This window comes from Trachemys scripta, chromosome 8, assembly GCF_013100865.1.
Source record: "Trachemys scripta elegans isolate TJP31775 chromosome 8, CAS_Tse_1.0, whole genome shotgun sequence".
NCBI classification, from domain to species: domain Eukaryota; kingdom Metazoa; phylum Chordata; order Testudines; family Emydidae; genus Trachemys; species Trachemys scripta.
This window is the reverse complement of record NC_048305.1, coordinates 22,632,367-22,655,543: the sequence shown is the minus strand read 5'-3', so window position 1 is coordinate 22,655,543 and position 23,177 is coordinate 22,632,367. Positions and strand designations below refer to the sequence as shown.

Below are 23,177 nucleotides of genomic sequence, written 5' to 3'. Positions count from 1 at the left end.
TGGAGGGAGTGGAAAACATATCTAAAGCAATTCTAGTCTGAGCAAGCTCCAGCAGGATTGTAAAAAGAGAAAGCACAACTGGGCAGGTTTTGTTGGAACCTCCTTCGCTTTCCTAACCAGACCTAAATGGCAAGTGCACCTATACTAATAACACTGAATCTTTGTAATACTCTCAGTGCTGAGCTACTGGCGATGGTGTTGTAGAAGAACTGTTTATTGCTTGGATTGCTTTTGTTCAGCTGCCATTTTCATCTGTGTGTCGTGGGGCAACTGCAGACTGTGAACCAAGTGATTGCTGAAAGGCAACATGTTCAGTAGCTTTTATTTTTGCTGCTCCATTGCGTGCTTTCAGTTCTCTGTAGCCAAGTGCAAATGTGTTGACACTTTTGAGTTGTATATCAGTGAGTTACACATGGTCCCAAAGGCATTGTATATTAATCATTCCCATTTGATTAACAACCCCTAAGCTTCTCTGAAAATTTAAATTAATGCTTGATGTTGAAAGTGGGTGATATTTATGAGGGGTCTGTTCACTTGTATATGTTTTATAACAATTTTAAGACCGCCCTCCACCCCCCGGCTTCTCTTACTGTGGAATGCACCAAATGTACAGGTGAAACAATAACTGTTCTGACCACCTCAGATTCTGCTTGCCACATATGCAGTACTCTGGAAGAAGTTTAACCCTTTTCCCTTTCTCTCCCCTTTTCAGCTCAGAGACACTAGGCACCTGCTGTTTTTATGGAACCTCACCACACTGCCACGAAGAACACCAGCTCATCAGGAATGACAAAAATTTGAGACTGAATTGTCATATTTTTCCTCTGAAATCTTAAACAGAGGGAAGAGAGGGCAGGGTGAATGTGTTAAACAGACAAAACCACCCCCACTAATCCTACTGGGGCACCTGTGTCTATTGTACATTTTCTTTTAAATTCAAAAAGATGTTAGGAAATATTTTATAAAACTTTTTTGCAATAAATGACACATGAGATGGGGAGAGATTATACAAAGTGTTCATGGAAGGAACCACTTGAATTATTAGTATGAAGAATCACTGCGAATATATTTTTTTTTAATGTGACAGTCTAATCAATATGTTTGACAGGCCCCAATGATGGAGCCAATTGCCTGGAAAGATGACTGTTTTGATTCTTAACTTTAGCACTGCATTTTCCATTCTCCAAGGCTTAGTTAGTATTTAGTATGGGTGTTAGCAGAGCTATAACCTGTGATCTAAAGCATGTCCGAAAGCAGCTGTATTGTAAAATATGAACAGTCTTGTTAAATGAGACCAATGTTTCCCAGAGAGGTGATGGGCAGGATATCAACAGTAACTCCATGTATCTCTAATTTCTGGGAAAAATCTTCCCCTGTGAAAATGGTTGTTCTATTCTTATGCTGATGTAACACTTTGGGAATTGAGGATTGTTGGAAACGTATCAAGAAGGGCTACATCTCTGACAGCATAGTCATTTCGATTTGCTTGTAATGCTATCGTAGTATGGGATTCAAGAATGGCTACTGCTAAGATAGGATAGCAGTTGTTTGCCAGGTCATTGTTCTTCCCCCCTCCCCTCCCTTCCAGCCCAGAATAGAGCTCGTGCAGGCAGCTAGTACAGCAAGAGTTTCCATTAGTGGTTCTAATGGTGGTTGATTTAATAGAATCATAGAAATGTCGGGCTGGAGGGGACCTCAAGAGTCCAGCCCCCTGCTCAATTCGCATTGCCTCAACTTCTTTGGATACCATTAAATCAAAATCAGAAGGTCAAATCTTTTATCCTCTTTCTTCCTTTCTCCAAAAGATGTTTAGTAATAGTTATTTCAGCTGAAGCTAGTGAATGTTGACCATACTGCTAGAATATTGGCTTGTTAATTTATTTGCCACTGATTGTTTTAATATTGTGTGCACATTTTCTTGACAATATGGTTTCCTGTGCTATTCTTGATGATAGAAGCGAATTCACTGGATGCCTGACTTGGGAGAGTAAATATTTATTTTGGAGAAATGAAAATGTGCACATAATCTAAAGTTCTAATAAAGTACAAGTTCCTCTTTCGATGGAAATGCAAAGGCTTGTACTAAGCTCTTTTCCTATTTACAAATATTCTGATCTCATCAGGGAATGTAAAATATCTTTCTACAGGTTATCTGCAAAGAGAGCACTTTTCCCAAAAGTCTCTGGTTTCCAAAGGCACAAATATTGTTTTATAACCTGTGTGCATGGATCATGAATTAAGTAACCTTTGATTTCAAATCATGGTGACCATAGATGTATATTTTTTTCCCGGTTGCTTTGGTATTTGGTAACAAATCCATATTTTTAGCAGAGCAGGGGAAACAATAATCCATACCCAGGAAAGATATATTGGTGGTACATATAGTCAAAGGCAGTTCTATATTAGAGATTTAGTAGTTACTTTAGTTTGATTAGTGGTAACTTCATAATTTATTTATAAAACCAGAAACCGAAACCATAGCACCTGTTTCTTTCAAAAACTATTTTAGCTGCACATTGCTGTTGTACAGTAGATTCAAATTGTGCTACTTTTCATAATAAACTGCAGATTTTTTTTTTTTTAAATAGAGAATAGTAATTATTGTTCTGCAGTACTCTTCCTTTCTAATGTAGTCAAAGCAGAGGGTCAGCAGTCTGGTCCTGCTCCACTGCCCGAAATGTGACCAAGATTTATTATAAATTAAAGCATCTCACTCTTAGGTTACATCTGCACTATGAGCTAGGTGTGTGATGTACACATCCATATGCTAATTCTCATGGAGCTAGCGTGAGTATAAATAGCAGTGTAGCCGCAGTAGCATGGGTACCGGCAGCAGAGCCATAGCTTAGTGGGGCCTAGACTGTACCCACCAGTCTCAAGCAGGTTTGTATTCAGCATAGCTAAGCCATGCTGCCACTGCAGCTACACATGCTACCGCAGCTACACTGCTAAGTATACTCACGCTAGCGTAGTGACACCTCATGCAAGAATGTGTAGGCAAGTTGGGATCAGACCCCTAGGTCGTAGTGTAGACGTAGCCTTAGAGAGAGAGAGGGGGACAGGGTGCAGCGAATTAATGTGCTAGCCTTTTACCTCTGGAGACCAAACCCTGATTGTATTACAAGTAGATGGGGGTCTCATCCCCACTGGGGGAGTCACTTTTATCCACGTGAAAACAAAAAACAAAACCACACCAGACAACATGGCACAAAACAGTTTCTGCTTAGGAAAAAGGCCCAGGACTGTAATAGCAGGGTTATTCCATGCTGGGATTGAAATGATTGACGTTGTGTGTGGAAGCCAGTAGTGCCTGCCTATATGACATCTGACTCTTAACCAGTGCTCTTATTGCCTCTCCTGCCAGAGCACTAGCACACATCAGTTGGAGTATACAGAACATTATAGTTTGAGAGAAATGCAGATCTCTGCATTGGAGTATATGGGTAAATTAAGCAAATAGAAAGCTTAAAAAATAGACAAGGTAGCAAACTGTATTTGCTCATAAAAATGAGTTTATTTTCATGGGAAGTAGTGCAGCCATTTTGTTTGAAACCAGATTTTCATTTTGAAGTGAAACTGTCAGGGATATTTTAATGACTGAGAAGTACAGTAATGTATTGCTTTTCACTTTTTGGCTTTAGTTGCTTAATATTTAAGCTTTGCTCCATGCTACCTTTTTGTCTGTATATTGAATGGTCACTATGCCTCCTTCATTTTGTAGACTTGAATGAGGGGGAAAAAAATGATTCACTTTTAAGGTTTGCTCAGAGGTAAATGTTAAAGAATGTTGTGTAACATTTATTCAAATAAAGCCTTGATTTTTTTTTTTCAGCACTTGTTGAAGGGAAATAATGTGGAACATTTCTATGCTATAATTTTCCTTTATATTTCCTTTTCCTTTCCGAAACCAGCAAGTTTTGATTACATCTTATGTCTGTTACATTTTCTGAATTAAAGTGAGGATGCTGATCTGCTCTTGAGAGTGCGTCCTCCAGACTAAATTCCTACTTGACTAACGCTGTTCAACCTTGAGTTTGGCCCATGGTGGCTGGTTCATGTTAAATCTTCCTTGACCAGCTGGATGCTTTCCACAAGAAATAGTAAAAGCCCCCACATAGACAATGAGAAAAGATACTGTGCACCATGAAGAGGCAGAGACAAAGAAAACATGACTGTAATCCATGGCTGCAGTCAAGGAGCACTGGATACAGCTCACGACGGAGGCACACCATGGCACATGGGGATTGCTGTAGCTGAAGGACACAGTGGCTATACCCCCTGCATTGCCCATAGCAATAGGGAGTGGCATAAGAGCTCTGTGCCACCCAGGAATCCCCCTATGGAGTGGGGAATCGTCTGGTGACCAGCTAATGCTGTCTTTGGTACCACTTTGTTCTGATGGCATTGTACAAAGCAGCTGGAACGCAGGAAAGAGCTGAGGCCTTTGAAGAACAAGATCTGCGTGCTATTCAATCACTGGTTCCTTGTGATATTAACAGCTTCAGACAAATCCATCTGTTGCAGGTAAGGGTAATGGAATCTTTCTCCATTTAGGGAGGAAACTCCCCACATTGAGTTGCATAATCTCATAATTTTCCCTGAAGGAGGTAAACTGGTTATGCCATAATGGGTAATTCACTTTAAAAAAAGCACAACATTTGTAGCATTGGGTTAAAGCAGGGTCAAGTTGTTGCGTATCTCCTCAAATTCCAGAATCTATAGGAGCTGCACTGTCTGGTAAAAGAAAAAAATGCTCTCAGTTCCTGCAAATTAATTCTTCCATACTTAGGAAAAACTAGCACATCTTTTATTTGTGTCTAGGTTAATCAAATATAAAGTAGTTAAGAAATCTAGTTGGAAATGTTTATTAAGCATGTTACTGACTAAGCATTTTCCTCTTTCAATGGTGTACAATTTGTCTGAAGGGACAGATCAACTGTGCAATACAGTTGGTAATAGTCTCAGCCAAATACCTTTCCAAAGTATTAAAACTAATTTGTTGGAATTAAATGATTGTGCAGATGCACTGAGTCTGTTGTGGCAGCTACCTTGGATCTATCCTCCATGCTATTCAGACATTTTTGGTCCAGTATAACTGCATCATATCTTCTCTCCTCGAGTCTCTTGTGTGGAGTAGAAATAGGGCATGTGCTTTTTCTGTTCGTTTTATAAATGTTCCATTTTCTACTCCTGTTTTGATTACACTGCTCTACAGCCAAAATGCTTCTGAAATAAATGTAGTCAAACTTTACTAATTCTGGGTCACTGAGAATGAAAATAATGCTTAAAATTGTTGATTGGCTCTAGTTTTCAAGATATGCTATTGGGTCAGTATATACGACCCTTGACTTTGGAATGGCGGAGGATAAGTGAGTTATAAAGGGAAGGGATCTCAATTTAAACCAAAAATGACTAAAATACATCTTTGACTGGATCTAGGAATAAATCTATGACTGGGTTTGGACAGTACTTGCTTTTTAGGCAAAACAATGAATGATGCAATCTGAAGCTGGTATTGCGTCATATATGATATAAATTGCATCATGTTATTCTTAGAAGTCATGGATGATGCAATCATAACGAAGCTTACATCACTCTGCTGAACAAATTGCCCTAGATCAGCTCTAGAAATCATACAGTGTCGTACTCTTATTTGTCAGTGTTTGATTTTTGCAAAGGGACACATTTCTGTTTAGCCAAAGTGAGCAGAGATGCCTCATACTTGTGTGAACAGTGCAGATAACTTCTGCTATGTTTGTGGTGAAGTGACTTTTGCATCACAAAAGCGCAGTATAACCACTATGGTTAAGAAAGCCTATCACCTTTATTTTGGCTGCAAAATTGGAGATCAGGACAAGAGGTGGGCCCCACACATATGCTGCAACACTTGTGCAACAAATCTTCGCCAGTGGTTGAACAGGAAAAGGAAATCTATGCCTTTTGCAGTGCCAATGATTTGGGGAGAGCCAACAGATCATACCAGCAATTGTTACTTCTGCATGGTGCCTCCAGTTGGGAAAGGTGTGTCAAAGAAGAAAAAGTGAACTGTGCATTATCCAAACATTCCATCAGCTATACGCCCAATACCCCACGGAGAAGGACTGCCGGTTCCTGATGCACCAGAATCATTCTCACTTGAGTCAGACGAGGAAGAGGATGAAACTTCTGATCCTGAACCATCAATGTCACAGGACCCACATTTTCTCCCATCTTCCTCCTCTGAACCACACCTCATAACACAAGATGAACTGAATGACCTTGTCAGGGATTTGGAACTACCCAAGAGTAAGGTAGAGCTGTTGGGCTCCAGACTACAGCAGTGGAATCTCCTGGCAGGTGATGTTAGGGTTTCCATGTTCCGTGACTGTCAAAAAGATCTTGTCCCATTCTTCTTCATGGAAGGTGATCTTGTAGCCTGCAACAACATCGATGGTGTGATGGCAGCCCTCAACATCGTTCACGATCCAGATGAGTAGAGACTATTCATTGATTCATCGAAGACGAGTCTTAAAGCTGTTTTACTGCATAATGGCAATGTTTTGCCATCAATTCCAGTTGGTCATGCAGTCCATATGAAGGAAACCTACGACAACATGAAACAACTTTTGAGGTGCATAAACGATGACCAACATCAGTGGCAGCTTTGTGGCGATTTGAAGGTTGTTGCTCTCTTGCTTGGTCTGCTGACTGGATACACAAAGTACTGCTGTTTTCTCTACGAATGGGATAGTCGTGCAAGAGATTCCCACTACATCAAGAAAGATTGGCCACTCCGACAGTCATTGGAGCCTGGGAGAAAAAGTGTTCAGCATCCACCACTTGTTGAATCAAGGAAGATTTTGTTACCACCCTTACACATCAAGCTGGGTCTGATGAAGAACTTTGTCAAGGCCATTGACAAGAACGCAAGCAGCTTTCAAGTACCTCCATGGAAAATTTCCAAGGTTAAGTGAAGCTAAGATAAAGGAAGGTGTCTTTGTTGGTCCTCAGATTCGTGAACTTCTTCGAGATGATGCATTTGACCATGCACTGCGTGGCAAGGAAAAGACGGCATGGAAAGCCTTTCAGTTAGTGGCAATACATTTTCTCGGAAACAACAAGGCAGACAACTACAGGTTGTTGGTGGAAAACCTCCTCAAAGCATACAAAAGCCTTGGTTGCAACATGTCACTAAAGATACATTTTTTGCACTCTCATCTAGATTTTTTTTCACCGAACCTGCGGAGCAGTGAGCGGCGAGCGATTTCACCAGGACATAGCGTTTCTCCATTGTTGCAATCAGGGCAAATGGAGCCCATCAATGCTTGCGGACTATTGCTGGACAGTGACAAGAGATGCTCCATTTAATGAATACAAGAGACAAGCCAAGAAGCACCGAGTAGACACTGAATAGGACTAAACTATGTACATAATAGTTTTTTGCCTTTTTGTTTCATAATCAATTTTATTTATATAACGCTTTTGCTGATTTTTAAAGTGTTACATAAACAGGACAGGTGAAATATTATCATGCAAAGCAACCATAAACACATGAAAAGACCTAGGTTTACAATTTATGATTAAAACTCTACTATCTACACAATATACAAAGACATAAAATGTAAAAACTTAAATATCTTAGAAACAGTAGCCAATCAGTTGTTTTAATTGTCATATTTGAATTCAGCACATCAAAATACATAATAAATAGCACATTTTATCTCTGAAGCAGACGACTTTTCAAAAATTGTAGACCAGTGTTATAGGAACTTCCTTCTTCTATTAGTCATTCATTCTTGCAGCAGTCTCTCCTGTTGTGGTTTTCTCTCATTAGGCTTATAGGTGGAAAGAGGAAATCATGCTAAAATGTAATTGGTCACTAATGACTTCATGACATTGGCTCTATAGCTCCTCACTGTGGGAGTCATTTGCTTATGCTACATGGCTGTGGAACCCATGAGAGTAATGAACTATATTTCACAGGGTTCTACAGATATACTGATTAATCCTCACTACGGTAGCACTATAATGAAGGTATAAAAGTAACACCATCCCTACCAATGGTGATGTCATGTAGAATCCTGTTTATTATTCCCTGGAAGCATCAACATGGTGATACTACTCTTCCCTCATTAAGCATGTGTCACAGCTCCTTAATGAACTTCATGATCCAGGAAGATTTTATAAGCACTTGCCAGCTAAATAGTGGGAAGCAGGTATAAAGGGGTACAATTTCCTATGAGGGAAATGGATTCCATCAAGGCCAGCCTTTAGTCATGCAGGAGGAGTTATAGAAAGAGAGGGACTATGGCAAAAGTCAAGGGAATATTGGATAACCCCCATACACCCAAATTAGAGATCATCTAGTGAACACTGCAGTACCAGAATTGCATTCTAGAAATCTTCATCTATACCCTCAGATGCCACCAAGAAACTCACAGGAGAGGGAGGAGGTACAAAGGTGGCTTTACATTACCTTTGTGCTCTGTGATCTTGGGCTGGGTTAGTTCCAGTGGTGCCAGCAGTAGGAGGGGCTACCTGTCTGCATGTGTGCCCAGTGTCTTGGATGGGTACAGAGTCAAGGCACCTAGCCCCTCCAACCACCACAGCTACACTATATTTTTTAGCGTACTATCTTGATCAGAACTAGTGGAAGTTTGTCTTCTCAACCTGGGAATTGCATCCCTATATCCAAGTGCAGACATACCAACACTAGTTAGTTTCCCAGCATAGGTGAACAGTCTGGCTCCTGGTGACCTGATGGAGTGGTCAGCCTGGTGATTGCTGAGATACATTAAAGCCATTTCTATGCCCCCTTTTCCTCAGCCATGCCCTCCTCTCCAGCTGTAGGGGATAGTAGCTATTATGCCTGTTCTTTACTTTTGGAGGACCGTGTTTTCCCCTGATTGAGGTGAATAGCCCATCGTTGGTTATGGCAGCTTTAGGGCTGCTTTGCATAGAGCAGTCCTAATGCAGAGGAGAATTTGGGCCATTTTTTCCAGAAACCATCTTTTCTCTCTTCATCCTCAGTCGGGTGGCAGAGAAATACACACACTGACAAATGCTAAGTGTGTGTGTGCGCAAGGAAACTGAGAATGTCAACAGAATTACATAGCAGTGTTAGCAGCCCTGCAAGCAGCTGTTGGAATATCAACAGGCCAACATGAACTTTCATATTAACTGCCACTCCCTCTTTTTTTTTTTTTCCTTGCTTGCTTATCCTCCCTAAAGTTGTTTTCAAATGGACTTGTCAGTCACCTTCTCACTTATCTCTTCATGCAGGAAGACTGTGTAATAATGACTCTTGAAAGGAAGTGGACGTAGAGATACAGCATGCTGTATGTCACAAGAAAAAGGAACAAACTAATTTCCTCTTTTAGACAGCGCACTGGCAGCTATAATACTTTAAGTGCTGTCTGTAGCCCAGTTTCTGTGTGCCTCTATCCCATGCCCTGGTGTTTCAGTGCTCTTAGGCTGTGAGGCTGCAGCATAGGCAAAGACGATCTTGAAACACAGGCAGTGGAATTTGCAAAGGGAAGAATTTGAATTTGTAACAGGGACCATATATGCTTTTTAGGTTTTGGTGATTCGGAAATTAGGATGAGTTTTCAAAGCCAAGGATTAATGGTGGCAGTTCTGAAATTCTACCCTTCAGCTAAGGCCTCTGACTCCAGCTGAGGGTTCAGGAACTTGATTTTCAAAATGCAGCTGTCTAAGTAAGTACTGATACCTAGCTGCAGATGTGATCACTTTTTGGTAAATGCCAGGGCTCTGGGCCCCAAGTAATGAGCAGGGAAACAAGCAGGGACTGTGTGGAATCCATTGTGTAATAGGAAGAATCCACACAGAATTAAGGTGACTGCAAGACATCAGCAATACCGACACTGCTCATATTGTTACTCATGGGCTCACATAGGAAAGAGAAATGGTACAGACTAAAGGCACCATATTTTGGGCCACTGTGCCATGCTTTGATCTCAAAATGATGCAGTTTTACTGGAAATGTCAGATCACATCAGAAACCATCCATTACCAGCAGTGTCTTGGCTCAGTGCCTGCAATACTACCCCAGGGAGCACAATCGTACTCACATCGGGGCAAGTTCTGATCTGTGAGCTGCAGTGGGAGAGGGAAACGGATGCTGGTTGTATTAAGTGTTTTGGGATAAAAGTATACATTTGTATTATGTATAGCGGTCACTGTGAACTTGCAACCTCTCTTCTACAGCTAACTGAACCCATGCTGAGAGAAATGCCAGAATCTAAAATCCCCACACTGAAATGAAGCTGTTTGGACATTTGTAACCCGTGCCCTAGGTCTAAAAGATGATGCACTGGAAAAAGCTACACTGAGAAAGCATTTAGATAAATAGAATGCAAACCTCCCCATCCCCACCCTCCCTCCATGTGCGTGTGTATACACACACACACACACACACTCTCACTCTCTCTCTCTCTGCTTTTGGTGGACATTTTGATACTGGGTATCGGTCAGCAGAAGTCTGGGAATGAAATAGGCCTAGATGCTGTACATTCAGAAAGCTTTTCTAGCAGCTAACCCCAAAACAGCCATCAGTCCACAGGCCCCTGGCAGTTGATGGATGAGTCAGTCTGAAGCTACTGTGTTATACTACTAGAGCTACAGCAGGATGTAACACATCTTCCCTACATCCAAGGCTCTAGCTAAAGGACACATGGCATTTTACATTCTAATACCAGAAGCTGCTGCTTAGAAAAAAGTCCTTGAACAATGTGTAAATATTTATATCCGATCAACCACCATGGTTAATGCTGGGGATCTGAAAAGGCTTCTTGCACTGCAGCTGGCTGCTAATGAGTCACATTCTTAGTCTGCTGTAGTTTGGGAATCACGTTTATATGGGACTGTTAGTCAATCCAGTCACCTAAAAAAGGGCTGAAGGACTCACCATGATGCAGACAGCAAGTAGTACAAAATGAAAGCTGGTTTTCTAGTCCTGCCCAGGAACAGACTGGATTAATAGTCTTAGTGGAGCTAAAAAAGGTAAACCCATTTCAAGCCCCCAAGCCACATGTTCAGTTAAACGAGTATGTGCTTTTTAAATTCTCTCTCAAGGGGCCAACAGTTAGAGAGAAAGAAAACTGAAGTATGGATTTCCAATGTTGAGTCTCCATTGAAAATGGTCACAGGTATAGGTGGAAAGATTACCCGCCAAACACACACTAGTAGAAGTGAAAGGTTAATAGTTTTCAGCTATTTTAAATGTTTAATACACAGGTTTTGCTTTGTCAAGATAGGCTGTAATGACTCTGATGGCTTAAAGCCCCACAAGCCTAGAACCTGACAATTTATGGTGTCTCAAGAAGCTGTTTCCTTGACAAACCCACAACTAGTCATAGGAGGAGCTGGAAAAGATACTCCCTAGCAATTACACCCTTTGGAGTAGAGGGCTGCACACATAAAAAATAATTAAACATGAACAAGGAAGTCAATGTTGGGCTTATTCCAAAACAGATGCAAAGCAATTGAATGACCCATGTATTAATGCTGCACATTAAATAAACCTGTGCTAATTTCACCTACTGTTCAAAAGTTAGCACTTTAATGAAATTGGTTCTCAGCTGCAAAAGCCAGCAATCAGACTCAGTTATCAGAACAATCTCTTAAGACTGGCGTAGCTAATTAAAAGCTTGGGAACGTGTACCCTAGCAGTTTTTCCTTCCTGTATTTTTATGTTAGAGCTAATTAGAAAAGCCTCATTGAAGTTCTATTCTGTCTGATAGTCCCATGCAGTCTGGGCAGAATGCTTTGGACCCAGAGCTCACCTCAACCAGTGAGGAACTGGTGTAAGTCTGATGGCAATAGTTATTCCCAATTTACTACCCTATGAGAGGAGACCCTTAATCTCATAGGCCCAGATCATTAAAGGTAGTGAGGTGTTGCGCCACTCACTGTTGCAACATATAACTGGTTAGGTTGTCTGCCACTCAGGGGAATTTTCAGCCCCAAGCTAAATGACCAGGCTCCCCATACAACGTATGGGGATAATTAAGCACCTAAAAAGGGGATTTTCAGATGGTGGGGCAGCAGCCTAAACTAGCCAGGAATGAAATGCCACAGCAAGAGGAGAGGGGTGTGGGCACCTAAACAGCTAACCTGGTGCACCTGGCTGACAGGTCAGAGGCAGGCACCTCCCTCCACTTAAGAACCTCAGCCATGAACCCTTGCCTGGCATTGGGCACCTAAGCCCTAGGAGCTGACATTTTCAAAGATGCTGCTCAACTGCTGTCTAACTTGGTTGGCACCAATCTCCCCATGCGTTGGTATTTGCAATTCTGGTTAAGTGTGGAGGCCAAGCTCACGGCTAACAAACTGCTCAGCGCCTCAAACCCTCCGAGGCACCGCAGCAGCCAGGCGTTCCCCCTCACTTAGTTTGACAATCTCACCATCTGAGGTGGGTGAGCCCATTTCCAGAGTTGTGCTCTGAGCATGCCTAGCACCTGTTACTTGCCAGCCCCAACAGCAGGAGGGCTGGAGGTAGACCATCAATAGGTGGAGGGGGAGCAGAACACCCGCACACCAGCTGCACAAGTCAATGTGGGGAGAGCTATCCAGCAAGAGACAGAACCTTTCACGTACCTTAATGGCAGACTTGTCACTTAACAGGCAGATATGCATGGAGGTATGGGGTTGGGGGCCTGCTGTGGTTCTCAACCTGTGGCCCAGGTAACACATTGTGGGCCACATATTAAGTTGAGAACCACTGCTCTAGTGTGTGCAGTTTGCTCACATGAAGGGGCAGTGGGTAGTAGGGTAAAAAGGGCAAGGGAGAGGGAGGTTGGTGGAAAGCTGTTTCACAGGCTGGGCTTTGAAACACTAAGGGGTGCCCTGCATTAGGGCAGTCAGATGGGAGTGTTGGTGTAAAAATACAGGGCCTACATACCAGGGCTCAGCACTTACCTTTTGTGTGAGAGGGGGAATACTGCAGCGCTCAGAGAGCTGGGGCAGTCACACTGTCTGCAGCCTGTAAATGCACCTCATCTTGCACTAGAGCAGGCCTGCACAACCGCTCTTTCACGCAGCAAGGCTGGGAGGGAGGAGAAGCTGAGCGGCGGGCGCTCAGGGGAGGCGGCGGTGGTGGTGGTGGAGCGGAGGTGAGCTGGAGTGGGGAGCGGTTCCTCTAACCCCCCCATTACTTCCTGCGCCCCCCCACCCTAGCTCACCTCTGCTCCGCCTGCTCCCCTGAACGCGCTGCTGCTCCACTTCTCCACCCTCCCTCGCCTGAGAGGGATGGGGGAGAAGCGGAGCGGCGGCATGCCCGGGGGAGCAGGTGGAGTGGAGGTGAGCTAGGGCGGGACGTCATGGGGGGCCCGTAGGAAGCAATGGGGGCAAGAAATGTGGCACACCAGGGGAGGAGGTGGTGCTGGGGATTTGGGGAAGGGGTTCGGAAGGGGTGGAGTTGGGGTGGGGCCGGGGGCACGAAAAAGAAAGGGGAGGCAGCCAAAAATCCTAGAGCTGGCCCTACCCTCTCCAAGCGTTGCAGCTGTCCAGAGGTGCCTGCCTTCCACACCTTCCTCATTCACACTTCATTCATTCAACAGGGCAATCGATTACAAAGTGGGGGGGAAGATCTTATTCTATTTCTAGCAAAAAGACATTTTTCTTTTACCTTAATTATACTATCTTAGGGGCCGCTATAACATATTACCGAGGTTCAATACTGCTGTTTCGGTGGGGCGGCGCTGGGGAAGAGGGTTTAATTCCGTGGAGCAGATGGCGTGCGGGGGGTGGGGGGTTCGGCGGCACTGGGGAGGTTGTTTCCGTGGGGTGGGTGGTGCTGCGGGGTGGGGTGTTGTGTTTCGGGGGGGCTGGGTGGCGCTGGGGGGGGGGGTTGGCGGCACTTGGGGGATTTCAGCCCTCAGTTGTTTTCTTTGGAGTAATATGGCCCTCGCCGCTTTACGAGTTGTGCAGGCCTGCACTAGAGCCTCAGCAAGTCAGGAGGAGTTTGAATAGGGCAGTCCCACTCCATCAGGGGAGAAAAAGGAGGTAAGACTATGGAATGGAAGAGAGGCGGGCAGCATCACTGTTCTCTTGTTTACTAGAACTGTTCATAAGTGAGAAGGACCCAGGTAAATGCATCCTCTCTCTCTTCCTTTGTCAAGACTCTGGGAGGCATGAAGGAACCAGCTAGGTTAGAACTGGAGAAGAGGACTGAGCAAGGCCCCCATGCTTGCAGCCTGAAGGAGGCAAAGTGAGCAAGCAGTCAGACTGTTAATCTCAGCATGATAAATAGACAATTGTTTTGTGCCGGGGTTGGCTGGGAGATACAGCTTATTATGTTGGAATTCTCTCCCACCTTGGGCTGCACAACCTGGAACTACAGGATGAGGGTTTAGGAGAGGGAACTGTTGAAGGCATTGAGAGTCCCTCTGGTTTTCTACATTAAGCTACAATGGAGAGTGCTCTTTAAATTGGAATGAACACATTTTGATAAAGTGTTGTACAGCCTGCGATAAAGCTGTTTGCACAGTTGTCTCCAGAGTGTACAGAAGGCTCGTCAAATGGTGCCTTTTCCCATGGTTAAATGGGATTACAGAGTATTTCTCAAAGAACTCACGTACAGCTTAAAGCCCCTCCAAAGATTAACTATTACATTAATTTAGAAAGCCCCATGTGCCTTTCAGTACAGTATCAGTCACCAGCCCCACACAGACTGGGAGACTTGGGAATGGTGTGCTGTCTTCCCGGAGCAAAAATTAGAGATGTAACTGCAAGATTGGGCAGGATCATGCACTCATCTGGCAAGTCTCCACTAATGATGATACACATTAGAACTAATGACGCATCATCATATAGAACTACACAAATGATAGATTACTGAAGTTGTCTTGAAAGAGAGCTTAAAAGGAGGAAAGTCCAAGTGATCTTGGAGATTCTTCTGGCCTATGCATGAAAGGCAGAAAATACTGGAGGGGAACCACTGACTCTGCAACTGGTGTGAAGCTGAAGGTTTTGAGGAACATTGGGACACATTCCAGTGGGAGGAGAGGGTGTATGAATGGGATGGCTTGCATCTCAGAGATGGGCGAAGGGGAGTTAATCATCTCAGTTGGAGACTAGCTGGAGCAGCCAGGTGGCCATTAACTAGCTCTACAAGGGAAGGGAGCTAAAACAACAAATTCAGCTCAAACTCAGCATATTGTAAACAAACTCCACTGACATGGCAAAGAATGTGAAGTGACCAACATTTTTTAGTTTCTTATATACCTATGCTAAGAGCCTGGTAACAAGCAAGAGGAAATGGAAATTCTCACTGATGAGAAGAAAGTTAATATAATTGGCATCACTCAAATCTGGATGGACAAGTCACATGACTGGAATATTAAAATCACTAGTTATAGAGCTTGTTCTAGGTTAGAAGGGGAGGGTGGCACTAAATTAATACAGTTAGTAGTTTTATTTAGTTATCAATAACTTGAGCCCCAGCATCTTGATTGTAGGTGTAGCAACATATGACTACAAAGATCAGGAAGAAGTAGTGGCTGTCGCCTGTTACAGACCATAGAATCAAACCAGAGACCAGGATGAATTACTATTGAAACATTTGGCTAACAGGTAGGGAGAAAAATTGTGTTGTGGGGGAACTTCAATTTTGGCAGATGCATGTGGGAGGTGTCATGCAGGTGTCGTGCAGTAGTAAAATGTCTAACTTCTTAACACTTTAAATAATTTTCTAACACAAAATATTGCACCTGAGTGAAACACTAGGTAACTATTTTAGACCTCGTTATGATAGAAAATGGGCAGCCACCAACTTCCAGTCCAGTGATTAATGCATCTAAGCACCAATGATTCTCATTATGTTCAGTATCAGCAACCAGCAGCCAGTCCCACCCACTGCTTCAAAAGGGAAATTTTTTCAAAACTGAGGAAAATTATGAACAAAATTGATTGGAAAGAATAAACTGAAACAGAAAGATGTGATTGAAAATTGGGAGTTCTTTAAAAGATTGAAATTCTTTATTAGATGACCAAAAAGCCATAATTTCACAATCAAGAAAGAGGGTAACTTTGGCTAAAAGCCCATCCTGCTCCAGTGGTAACAGCAGCAATTAGAAATAAAAAAAGCAATACATAAGAAATGAAAGCAAGGGGGAGAATAGATAGAAATATAAATGAGAAGTTGTGAAATATAGAAAATTGATAAGGTGTGAAGCTAAAGACCTCTGGGAAAAAAATCCAGGGTTAAGGACAAGAAGTATGTTAGGGACAAAAGAAATCCTATAAATGGTAGAGGCCCAGGTATAGCAAGAGATGTTAAAATTAAAAAGGCAGAAGTGTTCAATAAATTTCTGTTCTGTATTTAGAAAGAAGTAGGATGATGTTTTTATATCCCATAAGGATGATGAAGTACTTTCCAGTCCATTGGTACTCAGGTGGATAAAAACATCATCTACTAGGGCTAAACATTTTAAAAATCAGCAGGCCTGATAACTTGCAAGCAGGAGTCTTAAAAGAGTTGGCTGAGGAGATTTCTGGCCCGCAGATGTAAATTTTTAATAGATCTTGGCATACCAGCAACATTTCAGAAGATTGGAAGAGCGCTAATGTTGTGCCAATATTCAGAAAGAACAAATGGGATGACCCCAGTAAGTATAGGCCAGTTGTCTGGGATTGATGTCAGGCTAAAATAATGGAAAAGCTGATAGGGGATTCCATCAATATAGCATTAAAGGACAAGAATATAATTAATGCCAGTCAATATGGTTTTATGGAAAATAGGTCTTGTCCAACAAACCTGATTTCATTCTTTCATGCTTCACATTTACAGTCCTTTGTGGAAGTTATTTAAATACCTACATACTGCAACTTACATTTTAAAATCTTATTCCATGTTCCACGAGTTCATGGTGACTGTGCACTTGCAAAAAAACAAAACTAGTAGCATCAGGTGGTCATTCAAGTTTTGTTTTTTATCTTTGTTCTGTAAGGTAAATAATTTCCCCTCATGCATGTAAAATATTCGCCACCCTTTAAAAATCTGAAGCAGGAATATAATGCAGAAAGAAATCTACCCCTTAAATAGTTTGTAAGACAAGGCATCAGGCTGTTAAATCACTGACTATGCCTTTACACATCTGATGTACATTTGTGAGCACCAGTGTGTTATTTGTTGATTAATCAGCCAGTCAAGAAAAAAGTAAAATTTCAAATGCCCAGAATCAGTTTGGGATGCTCCAGTTTAAAAGTCTACTTTATATTTACAAAAGGTTTGTTATTTTTCCTTCTAAAGTGGTAGCAGACTGAAGCCTCGAGGTGCAAACCTCAACCCCATCACATCCTCTTTGCATTACTCTGCTAGTGCAAAGAGGCTGTCAATCTTGTTTACACAACTAGCAAAGGAATCCCCTGTTTTAGGCGGAATCTCCAGATGACAAAACCAGCCTAACAGGTTCTGACATCCCCCTCAAACCCTGGCAAAAGCTCTCTGGGGCGGTTGCAGGCAAGTTATAGTTAAAAGCAGCCCTATGGCTGCTCTCAATTACACCAGGATCAACCAGCCCCTTCAGAGCTCCTCCACCTCTGCTGCACCTAACAGAGACTGGGCAGAGGACTGGGCCTTCTGTGAGAAATAAACCCCCATTCCACTAGCGCAATTCATGACTAATATCTAAACACATGGAAATCCTAGCGACTGTTTTCTGTTGTTTAGTTAAGTGACATTTTAATTATGCACAAGAACTTAAAGTCTGCACAGGCCTCAACGTGAACCAGGGCCTTTTCCATTGACAGCTTGGTCCCCATGGACTTCATACACATTCACTGTGGATGTGAGGTAGTTCGCAACAGATGCTATATGGACAGCATGTACCAGGTAGCCAGAGTCAAAACTAGCCCATGAACCTAGCATGGCAGCAGGACAACTTTAATAAATAGCTAAGCAAAATGCAAATCTTCCCAAACACAAGTAAATCAGCAGCACTTAAAAACCCAACAATAAAAGCTAGGAAATAGCTTGAGGGACTGCCCCCTTCCAGCATGTCACTGGAAATGGGGCTCAAGATATGCGAGCACTAAAGTAATCTATGGTGACAGGAAGCTGATGTCAAGTGCACGCAGCTAACAAGTTTCAGGAATAAGTTAAAGGAGAGAACTGAAAATAAGTAAATAGCTATCGCTCAGTTTTAATTTAATATTTTAAATAAGTGATATTTTCAAATGAATGGTAATTTAAAAGCTCCATCCAGGTTTTGGCCTTACTATTATAAAACTGGGTCAATACAGAAAAAAAACATGCTTAGCTACAAGCTAGCAAAAATACCACAACCCTATCCCAATTCAAACCCCACAATATTTGAATAGTATGTCTGCAGAGAGATTTTAAACCTTTCCTAGATTCAGAGACTCCAGTACAGCTTGAGGACCTTTTTGCAATCACTTTAACATAAGGTGACCAGATGTCCCGTTTTTAAAGGGACAGTCCTGTTTTTTGGGACTTTTTCTTATATAGGCGCCTATTACTTCCCACCCCTGTCCCATTTTTCACAGTTGCTATCTGGTAACCCTACTTTAACATCAAGGATAATTGCATCTCATTATCCTAGCACCAGAAAGCTACTTTGTGAAACCCACAACAGGTACTGAACCAGGCAGGTGAATTTTACTTACCTCATAGTAAAAGTTAACATACCAAAAATATTAAGACGGTTTGCAAGTAGCTTCCAACTAGTCTCCCAAGGGTATCAAGATAAAGTCAAGTAGTAAACCTCTGGTGCCAGGGTGTCCAAGAAAAAAATAATGATATAAACTCTATAATAAGACAATGTTAAGATTAAAAGCCTTGCATTTTTTTTTAAACCAGTCTCTTGCAAATTTGCTTTCTTGTTTGTAGGTTACTTATGTTTATATTCATTTAAAAATACCATCATTCGAAGGTTACCTCTGGTGAGAGGCCAAAATACAGGACAAAAATCACAAATCAGCCCAACAGAAACATCAAGCCTTTATTACAATGAAGATAAATTATACCACAGAGGTCAGCTTGCTTCCACGGCCACTGCCTGTCACACTCACTGGCTGAGTGGCAAGACGCACTTCTGATAGATTTACTAACACCACAAGACACCCATTAGACACACCTGTAATTTAGGTTACAGGCATGTGAGCATTTTGATCCAACTGAATTGCTTGCTAGACTGATGTTGCCGAGAGTGAATGGGCCAGGGTAACCAACTTCCTTATGAGGGAAGACAAATAATGCACTTGGAAAAAAACCTACTCTGGGCATAAAGCTGTCACTGCAAAAGGGAAATCAAATGACTTGTTTTTTTATCCACATTTTAAACATCTCACCAAAGTGGAAATGTATACCCTCAAGTCTATTTTCATTTGAATAAAGTGATTTTACATGTTAAATGATTGCTGAACCCTTTTATTGGTAGTCGCAAGCATGGTGTCACAAAGCTTGAAAGCCAGCTTTTTAATAGGAGCAGGCCTAGCTCATGCTATCTGTTGTTATTGTTTGGATTTTGAACAAAGTTGATGGAGTATGAGCCAGTTGAGGAATCCTGTTTGACCTGGAAATTTTCTGTCGACAGGCCAAAGGGTCGAAGAACCAAGTTCCCAAGATCTTTCAGCTTACCTGAAATGCAAAATTTAAAAAAATATTAAACATATAACTCCAGCTTGAGTGTATAGGTGGGTTGAAAGATACAGACGCTCCCCGAGTTACATAAACCCGATGTACACAAATCTGAGCTTACAGGGAAAAAAAAACAGAACGCTTGCGTAAGTCGGGGAGCATCTGTATTGAATTATCCATAGCTCCAGAGGCTGGTTATACTGTCTGAGACAGATGCAGTAGAAATCTCCACAGCCCATTCAATCCTTAGCCTTTGAGACCAATATATTTTCCAATTATTGAGATGTAGTCACTTGTCCACTAGGAACTAAAAACAGACCAGCAAGCCAATTGCATATTGTGTCCCCAAGAGCCTGATTCTCAGACGCTGGAGACATGGGGATTATATTTTAACTGGCTGCCTAGAAGTGGCTCTGTTTTCCCTTACCAATCATCAAGGCAAGACATTACTTTAGGGCTTGGCTACACTTGCAAGTTAGAGCGCATTAAAGCAGCCCCGGGCGCCCTAACTCCCCGATGTGTCCACACTGGCAAGGCATGTAGAGCACCTGGACTCTGCAGCTGGAGCGCTCCTGGTAATCCACCTCCACAAGAAGCATAAAGCTTGCTGTGCCCCGGCTGAAACACCCGGGCGTCAGTGTGGACGAGGTGTTGCATTACTGTGCTGTGATCGGAAAGATCCCATAATCCCCTGATTCCAGTGGCCACTCTTCTTATTGTTTTGAAATCGGCTGCAGGCATGCAGATATCCCCTTTCAAAGCTCCGTTTCTGACAGCCAGCATACTTATCTGCTCCAGGACAAAGCAAACCATTACTGTGGAATGCTGCTGTTGTGGGTGTGTGGGTGTGTGTGAGGGGGAGGGGTCTGCTGCTGTCTGAACTTACTAGACAGCATACTGACACACACACAGCCCCCCAAAACACACTGTCTCTCCCCCCACATACATACAACACACTCCCTGTCACACTCCACTCCCCGCCCCCCAATTGAAAAGCACATTGCAGCCACTTACACACTGGGATAGCTACCACAATGCACTGCTCATTGTGGCGTTGCAAGAGCTGCTAATGTGGCCACGCCAGTGCGCTTGCAGCTGACAATGTAAACACACAGCAGCGTTTTCCCTGCTGCAGTCTCCAAAGGCCGGTTTAACTCCCAGCACTTTACATCTGCAAGTGTAGCCATGCCCTAAGACAGCAACGGCGAAGCACTGCTCTCTCCCCAGCACTTCTATGTGGATTTAACTCTGATAACTGCACCATTTGTTGTTCCATTTCTGATCATTCTGAAAATTCTCAGTTCCCACCTGGCTGTCAATTGAAACATCTTCAGTTTAGAAATAGGCTACATAAACATTCATTTAACTTTCTAACTAACCCCAGAGTGCACATAAATCAGTAAAACTGTGTAAATATACGCTTCTCAAAAACAGGTTTTGACAGTTCTCTCATTAGCTGGCAAACAGTGTAATTCCCTTGACTGGATTATGTTACACAGTGTTACTATAGTTAAATTATCCCTCTGGCCAATTAAGGAGCAGCATTACATGATTTTGAAGAGAGTTCAATCCAGTCCTATTCTAACAAAGAAAATGGCCAAAATCAGAGGCCAATAGGACAACGGAAGGCGTAATAAAGCTCAGAAGACTTAATAAGGATCCTCAGATTTTCAAAAGGAACAGCCATAGACTTCAAACTCATATTTACTCCTTATTTGTGAACTATGATAAAAATGTACATGTTCTAGATAAGTATAGCCATGTGTAATGAACGAACGAAGACAAGGGAACCTGGTCTGTACATACAAATGCATTTGCACGTGCAGACTGAGAATTTAAGTTTCAGTGTATAACCGCTTACTGATCATTTAGACTGTAAAAGCCTGGTATTTGGGCACGTAAGTAAGAACACATAATTGCATTCCCACTGTTGAAAATAAGGCCCTCTGTAGCCAACTTTAAAAACAAACGAACAGACAAAACTAACATCACCAGCTACTGTAACTGCAGTAGTATAACAGTAGTGTGACAGGTATTCTATTTGGTACCAAAGTTAATACAAACTAGGGGTTTCTCCTATTGATTTAGTACTAATTTTTCAAGAATTAATATGGTTTGATTTCAGATTCCTGAAACTATTAGTATAATTGGCACCTCAGAAAGATGGTGAATATGTTTAAGGGCTTGATAGTATCTCCTGAAAGTTTTCTTTATGGACAACAGGTAAAATCAGTCAAAAAGGATGAAATTAAACAGACAAAAGGGAACAATACCCAATACTGGCCTAGTAACACCAGTCAGAGCCACTGGAATGACGCTTAGACAGCTGCAGGATCAGCAGTAAGCCAGACAGTTGATGTAGAAAGCTGGCTGGCTTTGAAGGAGATAAGAGGGGAAAGTCTATGCTGAATGATAAATGTAGACTGCTCCCCAGATAGCAAACAAGTTAAGTTTGAAGCCAGCACTGGGTTTGGAGTAACAGGCTATTTACCCTCTTCAGAAGGGTTTTCTATCACTACATCTAATCATTATCAGCACAGCTTTCCAAACAGACAATGGAAATTATTTCAGGAAAAATAGTAAGTGGTGGAACAAAGGAGTTGGGAAAAGAACCACTACTACTATTTTTATTCATGATCCTGTATTTAAGAAACTTACAAATACTGCCCACACCACTACTTGCCAAGAAGGGTACGGATTCAGACTCCATTTTTTTTCAGCTAATACCAGTCATAAGAAACGTTCTGTTCTATGCTATTCAGGTTCTTCTTCACTCATAGAGAATATGGTTCATTACTATGCATGGAAGTTTAAAAGCATTCAAGATATGGCCAAGTATGGGATCTTGGAGTCTGATACTAGACTACCATGGACACCATATTTGGCTTCTTCTCTTCTGTTACAGAAAGGGGAACAAGCCTCTGCTTTTTAACATGTCCTGGAAAGAAGTCTTCTGCGCCAACTCCCTACTTTTCCCAAGCAGTGTAACCCTCATCTTTGCCACTTAAAAGTTCCTCACAACAACGTGCAAGACTTTGACCAATAGTTAGGGCTTTACTATTGAGCCTGATTGTTACAGTGACGCAATAACTTCACAGAATGCAGAGTTTGGCACCTAATGCATTTAGCATTTGTCAAACCATCATATTAAAGGAGCCCATGATAGTGAACATTGCCTTGTCTGAGAAATGTTACTTTATCTTTGAATTTCCTAGGTTCTAACTTTACCTCCCATTCTTGGAAGGTAACACACACACTCCACAAATACGAACCTGCAACCTTAACTTCCTCATCACACAAGTGAGTGCGTGGGGTGGTGGGGCATTTCTTAAACATACTTAAATATATCCCTTGCATCAAGGATGTGCAAGCTAGCCTGAAACAAGCTGTTCTTATGCTACACCAGGGGTCGGCAACGTTCGGCACGCGGCTCGCCAGGGTAAGCACCCTGGCGGGCCGGGCCAGTTTATTTACCTGCTGATGCGGCAGGTTCGGCCGATCGCGGCCCCCACTCGCCGCGGTTCGCCGTCCCGGGCCAATGGGGGCGGCAGGATGCGGCGTGGGCGAGGGATGTGCT

General features: G+C 42.5%; 2 protein-coding genes across 7 annotated transcripts in view; one reads left to right on the top strand and one right to left on the bottom strand.

Annotated features, from left to right (window-relative positions):
- PWWP2A (PWWP domain containing 2A) overlaps nt 1–18,932 on the top strand; it is a 55,788-nt gene extending 36,856 nt beyond the window's left edge. The window contains exons 4-5 of one of the 4 annotated variants that reach the window (XR_004646903.1): nt 713–4,524; nt 18,851–18,932. Coding sequence is in view for 2 of the 4 variants with exons in the window: in XM_034779853.1 (XP_034635744.1) it covers nt 713–726 (14 nt within the window). In the remaining 2 variants the exon portion in view is untranslated. Of the gene's footprint in view, nt 1–712; nt 5,207–18,850 lie in introns of those variants that run through there. The other 3 variants (XM_034779853.1, XM_034779854.1, XM_034779851.1) reach the window with 3 other exon arrangements.
- Nucleotides 18,933–18,948: 16 nt separating this feature from the next.
- TTC1 (tetratricopeptide repeat domain 1) overlaps nt 18,949–23,177 on the bottom strand; it is a 46,500-nt gene continuing 42,271 nt past the window's right edge. For all 3 annotated transcript variants that reach the window (XM_034779857.1, XM_034779855.1, XM_034779856.1), the window contains exon 8: nt 18,949–19,600. In XM_034779857.1, coding sequence (XP_034635748.1) covers nt 19,464–19,600 — 137 coding nt within the window. In that variant the 3' untranslated portion in view covers nt 18,949–19,463. The remainder of the gene's footprint in view (nt 19,601–23,177) is intronic.